The sequence below is a fragment of the Carlito syrichta genome, unplaced genomic scaffold (genome assembly GCF_000164805.1).
Source record: "Carlito syrichta isolate Samal-C Ts95f unplaced genomic scaffold, Tarsius_syrichta-2.0.1 Scaffold316368, whole genome shotgun sequence".
Classification (NCBI taxonomy): Eukaryota; Metazoa; Chordata; class Mammalia; order Primates; family Tarsiidae; genus Carlito; species Carlito syrichta.
In genome coordinates, this window is record NW_007260464.1 from 534,482 (window position 1) to 543,900 (window position 9,419).

A 9,419-nucleotide genomic window follows, 5' to 3' on the forward strand; every position below is an offset into this window, starting at 1 on the left:
GCATCTCTTGCTCTCACAATAGATACTGCCATAATAAGATACATCTGCTCTCCAATGCTCCCAGCATCCCTTAGTGGGATAATACCTTAGTGCATGTTTCTGGATGTAACCTGGCAGTATGATTCATGCATGCCCTTGCCAAAAACATTGAGAATTTCCTTTTGCTGGGTTAGTCCTAATTCTTGTTCTTTTAAAACAAATACTGTAGTTAAAAATCTAGGATACAAAAAGACCTATAGACCACTCAAATTACTAGCCATAACAATGTCCCTTGATGCTCTCAAAAAAACAATGTTACACAACAAGCAGAATTACCCACACTAGCTTCAGTCATCTGCATGTGAGATATATATTTTCATATTTCCAAACAAGTCTACCACCTCTCTCCTCTATTTTGTTGGCTACAAGTAGGATTTGGTTGAAACTGGTTTTCTTTAAAGATATCAAATGTTCTGGCTTTATTTCTAACTACTCCCCACTCCTCCTACAACAACCCTCTACTCCATCAATTTAAGATTCAAGGTAAATACAATTAGCAGTGATAACATTGAGATGTTGCTGCGTGAGGGTGCAGTGTAATTGCTCCTTGGGTTTTTTATTGCACCACGGACAATAATTTCAGAACAAATCAGAAGTACATTTTAAGAAATTTATTAGAAAGAAAAGGGCATGCTCAAGGCAAAGTGTGGGAGCCTTAAGAGAAAGGGCATGTGCTTGTTTTTGACAAGAAGCTTTATATAATTTTACAATGATGGTTAAGCAAACTATGATCTAAGAGGAGTGGGCTGTAGGTATCTATCTGGTCATGAGTCTTGATTCTCATCTCTCATTAAAGTCATAAGGACCTCTAAATAATGAAAGTTATTGCCTAACTAGATTTGGGCTTTTTTTTAGAACATCATGTCTGTATTTTAGGTAATTCCCTATTGTTTCTGTGATTTACTGTACCAGTAGATTCATATTCCAGCCCTCAAGGTGGTCAGGTCTGGTATGCGTGGCAGATGGGGTGAAGGCCATGTATCAATAAGAAAGATGGCTGAATGCTTACACCGTTTTAATCTAGACCTGCCTGCAAGAATCTCATCTATGTCTAAACTACACTGGCTAACTTGCCTCAGAACCACACCTTCATTACTTTCTTTGAGGGAAGTTTAATAAGCAAGCATCCCCATCCTCTCACTAGCTATGTTAATGACCAAGATGACACAATTTGTAGACAAATATTTCTCATAGGAATTTTACAAGTATTGTAAGTTCCATTGGATGAAATATTTTAAAATTTATTTTCTGAGAAAGATGAACATTAATATAATTAGGACTTGTTTGAAATAATGGTTATACTTTTAAACCAATAGTCAACAGTCACAATTTCTTATTTATTTTTCCCAAGTGAGAGAAAAACAAACAATTACGTGGAGATTGTATTTCAGCTTTTGGCCTATACAAGGAGAGTCAATCCAAACCTGCAGGCATTTTTTAAGGAAATAGAAACAGATGGAAAGCATGATTCTTTGGAGGCCTGACTATTCTTTCTGGAAAACAAATTGGAAAATAGACAATAATTGTCTCTAAATTCATGTGGTCTAAGTATTTATCTCCTGTCAGGCCCTCTGGTTTGCTCAAGTGACTTTGCATATTGTCTGTTGCTAAGAGCTTGGATTTGGGGACAGACAGACCTGAGTTCAAATTTCTGGGCCATGGACTTACTTGCGTGACTGTGGAGGACACTTTGATCTCTGAAAGCTTCAATTTTATCATATTAAAACAATGGAGATACTCATACTCATCCGCTCAGTGTTTGTAAGGATTATGTCAGAAAATACATGTAAGGTACTTAGCATGGTACTTGGCACTAAGAGCTTGATACATTGTACCACCTGTGATTATTTTTGTACACTAATGATTTGCTACCTGTAGTTATGTAATAACTAGTGATAGTGATTAGGGGGTACATAACTAACCACTCTCAAACTCAGTGGCTTAAAATACAACTGTTTATTTAGCTCATGCTCCTGTGTGTGGACAATTTGGGTTGGTCTTAGCTGGGTGGTGCTTCTGCTAGTTTTGGCTAGGCTCACTTTTGAATCTTTTTGCTCAACTGGTTGGTCAGCAGGGGCTGGCTGGCTGGCTGGCTTAAGGCAGCCTCATCTGAGATGGTTGACATGATTGGGACTCTCTCCTCCACTCTTTCGAAATCTCTACTCACATAATGTTTGTCACTGTCCCATTGATCAAAGCAAGTTGCATGGTCCAGCCCAGATTCAGGGAGTGAAGAAAGATTTACTTCTTTGGGGGAGAAACCTCCAAATCAAACGAAAGAATGTGGTATAGCTAGGGAAAAAATTGAGGTAATCTTTTTCCAATTACCTCTTTCAATACTTTGAATTACCTATCTACACTTCTTGTCCTTATGCTTTTTAAGTTTGTTTTCCCTTCCTCCCTTCCCTCTCTTCTGTTTCCATTTCTCACCCTTCCTCATATACTTACTAAGTACTTAATATTGTTCCATGTACAGGAGATATGGTAATAAATGCAATTTTATTTTAATTAACCCAAAAGCCTCATAAAGGATTTCACTGCCTAGAATGCCACGATATTTAAAACACCTTTAGTTCCCCCTCTTAACAGCTCTTTTATGCCCTGTGTTAAATGCTAAAACTAGCTGGCATTTTAGTAAATAACAATGAGAGCTAATGCTTTTCACTAATTGTTTAAAATAATAGTGTTTAGAAGGGATGGCTTCCAGCTGTTCTGTCTGATTTAATCATGAACTCTTAACCTTATTATCTCAAGATTTTGCTCCCTAAACATTTGCAATTCTCTTTATACAACAAAAATGACTGAGGCACTGGCTCATGGGATAATCAGGAGCGCCCGCCTTGCACAATGTCCTAGTTGGCACAGAAAGAATTGGGTAATGACCTTTTAGACTAGAGATTGTTAAAATGGTAAATGGAGACACAAAATGTCAAAGAGTTTATTTGAGCAAACAATTCATGGATAAGGCAGCTACAAACCAAAGTGGTTTAGGAGCACCACTGAGGGAACACAGAGGGATGGGCATAGAAGTAAAGCAAAGAAAATATTTGGTTACAATTATTGCCTTATTTGGTTTATCCTGCTGAAAATCCCTAGGTATATCATTTTAAGTTTGCTGGTGACCTCTGATTGGTTGTGCTTCAGTTCTATTTTTCCTTATTATGGGCGTTTATGAGAAATAGCTCAAGTTGAATTTTGCTTATGTTTGCAAATCAAGCAAAGTTTGGGTCACATATGAGGCCAACTGGTTTTGTCTGCTGAGGAATTCTTCAGATCTGGTCTCTATTTTAATTTGCTTTAACAAGGCTTATCCTTTCGCTTGTTCTCATGAGTGTTTTCAGTTTCTTTGGCTAGAACATGAGGGAGAAAATTACTCTGGAATTCAGAGTTCAGTGGTCCCAAAATTCAGGAGCCTAACTGCTAACAGAAATGGCCTACTGAAGTATGTAAGGCTCTGACTCAGGGCCTCCCTCAGCTCCAACTCTTCCCGAAGGCAAAAGCGCTCAATCTCAGCTGCACTAGAAACACCTGGGGAAGCTTTTAAACGCGACATCAGCCACGCTGTAGACCAACTACATCAGGATTCTGGTAGTGAGACCTAGGCATCTGTATTTTTTAAATTCACCTGGTGATTCCAAAGTTCAGTCAAGGTTGAGAACCATGGTCTTGAGCAGACTCACAGAATACAATAACACGAGAGAATGCTTCTTCATTTTCAAATTGAGGAAAATTAAGTCCAGAGAAGTCAAAGAGTGCCAAAAATTAGGTTAAAGGGGAAGGAAGGCAGGCGTCAAACTCAGGTTTTCTAAATCTAATGTCTGTGCTTTTTATGCCTCATAGGAACTTGAAATACCTTAGTCACAATTAAGCAATGGTGAAAATGGAATGGAATGAAATAAAACAAAAAGGGCATATTACTGACATTCTGTGAGAAAAGAAACTAAGCAATGAGAGCATCAAATTGCATTATTATGACCTTTTGGGAATAAGCTTTTGGGAGAAGTAAATAGCCTCACAGTTATTTCGTATAAACTGCAAATTTGCTGGCAATTACCTTTGAATCATGAAGATATGTACTAATTAAAAGTAAATTATCAGTTGGGCTCCATGGCTCAGCCTGTAATCCCTCACCTTTGGGAGGCTGAGGTGAGTGAATTGCCTGAGCCCGTGGGCTCGAGACCCGCCTGGGCAACTTGGCGAGACCTCATCTCTATAATAAATTTAAAAATTAGCCAGGCATGGTAGCGCGTGCATGTAGTTCCAGTTACTTGGAAGGCTGAGGCAGAAGGATCGCCAGAATCCAGCAGGTGGAGGCTGCAGCGGCCGGGAGCGGCCACTGTCCTCCAGTCTGGGCAACCGAGTGAGACTCCAACTCAAAAAAAAAAGTAAATTATCTCAGTGCAGGACTTAGAAATTGGAACGAATACTGGACTAAACTGGAAGCAGAGATATTTTGGGCAATTTGAACTGAAAGCTAATGCTCTGATAGGATGCCAACAATGAACTTTCTAATATTATTTTGATCTTTTAATTATTTTCTGAGAAGGAATAAAACACCAAGGGACAAAAGGACTTCTATTTTTAATAGCATATACTCTGAAAATGTACTGGTAAACATTTTAAAAAGTATTCTTCTGTGCCCATGAATATTTTTCTGGATTTGAACTCAACATTGGGTTTTGGAGAGCTTAAACATAATCAGTAGGTACTATTATTAATGATTAATGTACAGTTCATTAGGTAACAAATGTTACAGGCCTGATCAGCCTTTAGGTATAAATGAGGACATGTTAATTCCCAAATTACCTTGTCTCTTTACCCCTCCTGCTCACACAGGGCCTTAGTAGAGCTCCTTAGCATCTGCCACAGTTATTTCTGGAAGTTCCAGCTACCTGCCAGATACCATGAAAGGTACTGGGGCCCTTCAGAGATATGATGGAGGTACGTAAATTAGCTCTGGGATCTTAAAAGAAGTACCTTAAAGCCAACTTAGAGGTCTAGGAAGGTCATTTTGGAATCATCAGTGATACTTGAAAATGGTTTCTGGCCTTTTTTTGAAGTCAGCACACAGAGATTTGAGGAAAGACAGCCAAAAGTCAGGAATAATAGTGTCATAATGTTTGGATTATATACACAACACCTAAGTTTTTCTTATTTTGTACACATAGGATTTGGGGAGTGATGTTATCATATAGATCCCCTTTCCCTATTCAGTCTTGAGACTCTTCCTGTTCATCTCCTCCCACCTCCCACTTCTGAGAGCAGTTGTCTTCAGCACACTTGGTGTGAAGTGGGGAGTAAGTGGAGAGGTCTCCATGCCAGGTCTTGAATGGCCTTCTATGCTAAGACTGCAGCACTCATATCTCTCATTCATTGTACATTATTATCTCTCTGCAACACCTTTCTTTTGTTAATTTTTTCTTCATTTCCCTATCCTCACTCTCTTCCCCTTCTCTCCTTATGTACCACTATAAAATGATACACATGTGATATCACGTTTCATATGTCTTTTAAACATTTACATAAGTGGTACTGTGCTATAAATCTTGATGCTTCTTAACTATTTCAAACTCTGTATTTTTAAGACCAAGTCATGTGGCTGATGTGCACCCATAGTATGTATGAATCCACCACAGTTTACAAGTGACAAACACCTGGATGGCCTCCAACTCCCACTGTCACGATCAAGGTCTCAATGAAACTTTTTACCCATGTTCCTTATGGATGCTTGTGAGAAGTTTTCCATTTTCCAGTGTCTATACCCAGGAGGATGACCACTAGGTCACAGGATATACTTAATTGCCTAAACACCCACAAGGAGTTTGGAAAGATGAATGGAAGTCAGCTAGGATAAAGTATGTAGGAAGGGCCACTCAGCAGAGCAAGCGGCATGGGCAAAGAATGGAGGAGTGTCACAGCAGGGTGAATTCTGGAATCCCAGGCTCATTAGGGCCAGGAGAATGCAGAACCTCGGGTTATGGTGTGGGGTAAGTAGAGAGTTCTCAAAGCCAGGTCTTGAATGGCTTCCTATGCTAAGGGGTTTGAATTGCAGACTGAACACTCCACTGAGCCACTGACAAGTGTTAAGAATATGAGAGGCATCACCAGACTTGCATGTTGGAAAGGGCATTCTGCTTGCCCTGCATCTAACAAAAACACAACATCAAATGCTGAGCTCAATACTGAAGTGACTCAAAGGCCACGACAGTTCATTCTTTCTTGAAGAGGGATCTACTGGACCTTTCTGTGTCTGCCACACAGCTGTGCAAGGACAAAGGCTAGGCAGTGAGGGGACTGACAGAGATGGGTAAATCCCAGTTCCTACCAGTCCAAACTGGGCTTCAGAAGAGGAGCACTGACACAGAGGAGATAGGCAGGACTAGGGAGTTTGCAAAAGGGGACAGAAGTGGTTCAGAGGGACTATTGCTTCTAGATCAAATACTGAAGACAGCTGCTTTCAGAATTGGGAGGTGGGGGGATATGAACAGGCAGATCCTCGACCTAGAAGACTGGATAGGGAAAGGGGGTCTGTACGGTAACGTCGCTCCCCAAATCCTATGTGCACAAAATAGGAAAAACTTTGGAGCTGTACATATAATCCAAATATTATGTCATTATTACTCCTGACTTTCAACTGTCCTTCCTCAAATCTTTGCTGATTTTATTTCTGGCAATAATGCAAAACCAAAAGGCCAAGGAGATTTAAAAAAAAAAGGAAGAAAGAAAATATTATGGGTCAGACTATTTCAGGGACTTTGGGATCTGCATGATTTTGACAAATGTAAGGGGAGATGTCTGCCTTTTGGAACTGTATCTTCCCTTGGCTTCCGGGGCACTGTGCCCTCTGGATCTCCTCTGTCTCTGTGCCTTTGCTGGCTCCACATTCTCCTTCAGAGGCCTCTCTCTGATCCAAGGACTCCCAAATCTCCCACTCTGAGATCCCTCAGCCCACCTTCAGCCTGGTATGCTCGGCTGCCTTCAGATCTATCCACTCAGATGTCTCCCTTGGCTGTCTCCTCAAGCCCAACACGTCAAGGAGAAACTCACATCCTTTCTTCACACCCCCTCCCTGAAAGAGCATTCCTTCCTGCCTTGTCTACTGCTCTTCCAGCACCACCGCTTTCCTTGTTCCAATCTTGGAGTTACATAACTAACAGATGCCTCTCTGCTCCCAGGCAGCAGCCAACAAACCCCAGGGATTGTTTTTCTGCAGTAAGAGTTGGCTCTTTTCTTTTCCACAGTCATCACCAAGACTAAGCACCTAACATTCTCTTCTGTGTCACTACCAAGCCTTCCCAAATGGTTGCTTACCTCCATGGTATCTCAACTGTACTGTCCCCACTTGCAGAGCCCTGCTTGTTAATTTAATGCTACTGTTCTCATAAAGCAAAACAACAACAAAACAGAATGGCTTCTCAAAGAACACATTCCAAGCTAGAAAATGACATTTATTAACTAGTTCGAATTTACCTATTTTGTTTTCATACTCTTGAATAATATACTTTATTTATATAGTCATTGCATTAATGGGCTTAAGCCTCTTACTGTGTGCCAGGCAGTGTGATATATGAATATGAACAGACTATTGTTTTTGCCATTTTCTGAAAAGCATATAGTTCAGTGGTGAAATACAAGCACTCATGACAGTTTACTTAGGATTCAGCGAGAAAAGTGCTACATTAGAGGCAAATCAAGTCTTGGGGAGAAAACTGCAAGCAGGAAAGATTTTATAGATGATAACATAAGCAGCAGTGCACTGAAGCGTAAGTGTTGGCCAAGTACTTGGTAGCTGGGCCTTTCCTGTGAGCAAGGGACATTCTCTTTTGTATGACACTCTCTTATGTATTCTCCTCTCATCCGCCTCGATGACTCACACTAAATTGTCCTCCGCCCTTTCCCCAGCCTCTTTGAGGGCTTCCCAGGTTCTTGCAAATTCAAATTCCACTTTCTTCCAAGTCACCTCAAAAAGAATTTCCCTAAGCCCTTCCTGACTCTGACTTTCATTTTCTTTATCTTCTCCTCCCAGTATTGTACAACATCATTTCTGAATCAAATGCTGGCACTGCTCTTTAGGACAAAGGTTCTCAGATGGATTTATTTATTTATCTAGCGTTGGAGTCTCACTCTGTCGCCCAGACTGGAGTGCAGTGGCACGCTGCCGGCCACCGCAACCTCGACCTGCCGGGCTCCGGCGATCCTTCCGCCTCCGTCTTCCAAGTAGCTGGAATTACAGGCGCGCGCTACCACGGCCGGCTAGGTCCTCAGATTTAAACATATATTTAAATCATCCGCACACGCGATTCTTAGGATTAGCCCACGGCACCGTGGAGACTGCTTTTTGCAGGCCTCCCCAGGTGATTCAGGCACAAAAGGATCCCGGATCACTGGGTTAGACCTGCGGCCGGCTTTTATTTCTCCACAGGAGCTGTCCACAGCCCCAGGCTGGGTGGACACCCACCTAGCAGAGAGCATGTGCGTTGCTCAGCGCTCTGGCTCCGTGTCTGCTCAGCTTGGTGACTTTTCGATGCCTCCATTACGAACGATACCCAGAGAGTCAAGAAAAGTGGCTCCGCCACGTGCACAGGTCCACGCTCTCCAGAGGAGATTAAAACTCCTAAAGGGTCAGCTCACTCGGAAAGTCCCCAGAAGCGCAAGAGGACATTACATCTTCCGTACTCTCAAAAAATGCGCAGCCACCAGCCCAAAGGATTTCAGCGCATCTCAAGTAAAACATGCTTTTAGAGACTGCAAAACGCACGGCCCGTTAGACAGCTCGTCAAAGCAAAAGCCCACAGGTCCCCAGTGCACTTAAAGTCATCACCCTCCCCATCGTAAGTGCTGTGCCCCAAACAGGGATTAAGGAGGGCGCACGCACGCAAATCACCGGGGTCTGGAAAGGAAAGGAACCCCGAGGGGGCTCTGGGCTGCTGTGCCCTCGCCACCAGCCCCTCCTCGGCCGCGCGCCCCGCCCCGCGGTGTGGGCTCCGGGGCAGAGCCCGGCCGTCTGCGGGGGCGGGGCCCGGACGCCGGCGACGTGCTGACGTCACGGGCGTGGGCCGTCCGGCGCGTCGTCCGACGCGGAGCGGGGCCGGCCCGGGCCGCCGTCGCCGGCTTCGTTGCGTGAGGCGCGGGGTCCGCGTCCGCTCTCTCCGCCATTCGCTTTTCGCTCCGTCCGGGTCCCGGCGGTCCGGCGCGGGCCGTCATGGTGCCGTTGGCGCGCCCGGCGCGACCCCGCTGAGCCTCGGTGCGGCGGCGGACGCGGCTGGAGGTCACCATGCCTACCCGTGAGTGGCCGGCCGAGGGCCGGGCCGGGCCGGGCCGGGCCGGGGGCGGGCGGGGGGCGTCGGGAGCTGGGCAGCCCGCTCGGCGGCGGGGGCAGC

At 43.8% G+C, this 9,419-nt stretch overlaps 1 protein-coding gene across 6 annotated transcripts in view; it reads left to right on the forward strand.

The window, feature by feature from the left end:
- Positions 1 to 775: 775 nt before the first annotated feature.
- Positions 776 to 9,419, forward strand: part of EFR3A (EFR3 homolog A) — a 125,488-nt gene continuing 116,844 nt past the window's right edge. For 5 of the 6 annotated variants that reach the window (XR_002481331.1, XR_002481330.1, XM_008074204.2 and 2 more), the window contains exon 1: positions 9,093 to 9,323. Coding sequence is in view for 3 of the 6 variants with exons in the window: in XM_021707070.1 (XP_021562745.1) it covers positions 9,314 to 9,323 (10 nt within the window). In the remaining 3 variants the exon portion in view is untranslated. Of the gene's footprint in view, positions 788 to 9,092; positions 9,324 to 9,419 lie in introns of those variants that run through there. The other variant, XM_021707071.1, reaches the window with a different exon arrangement.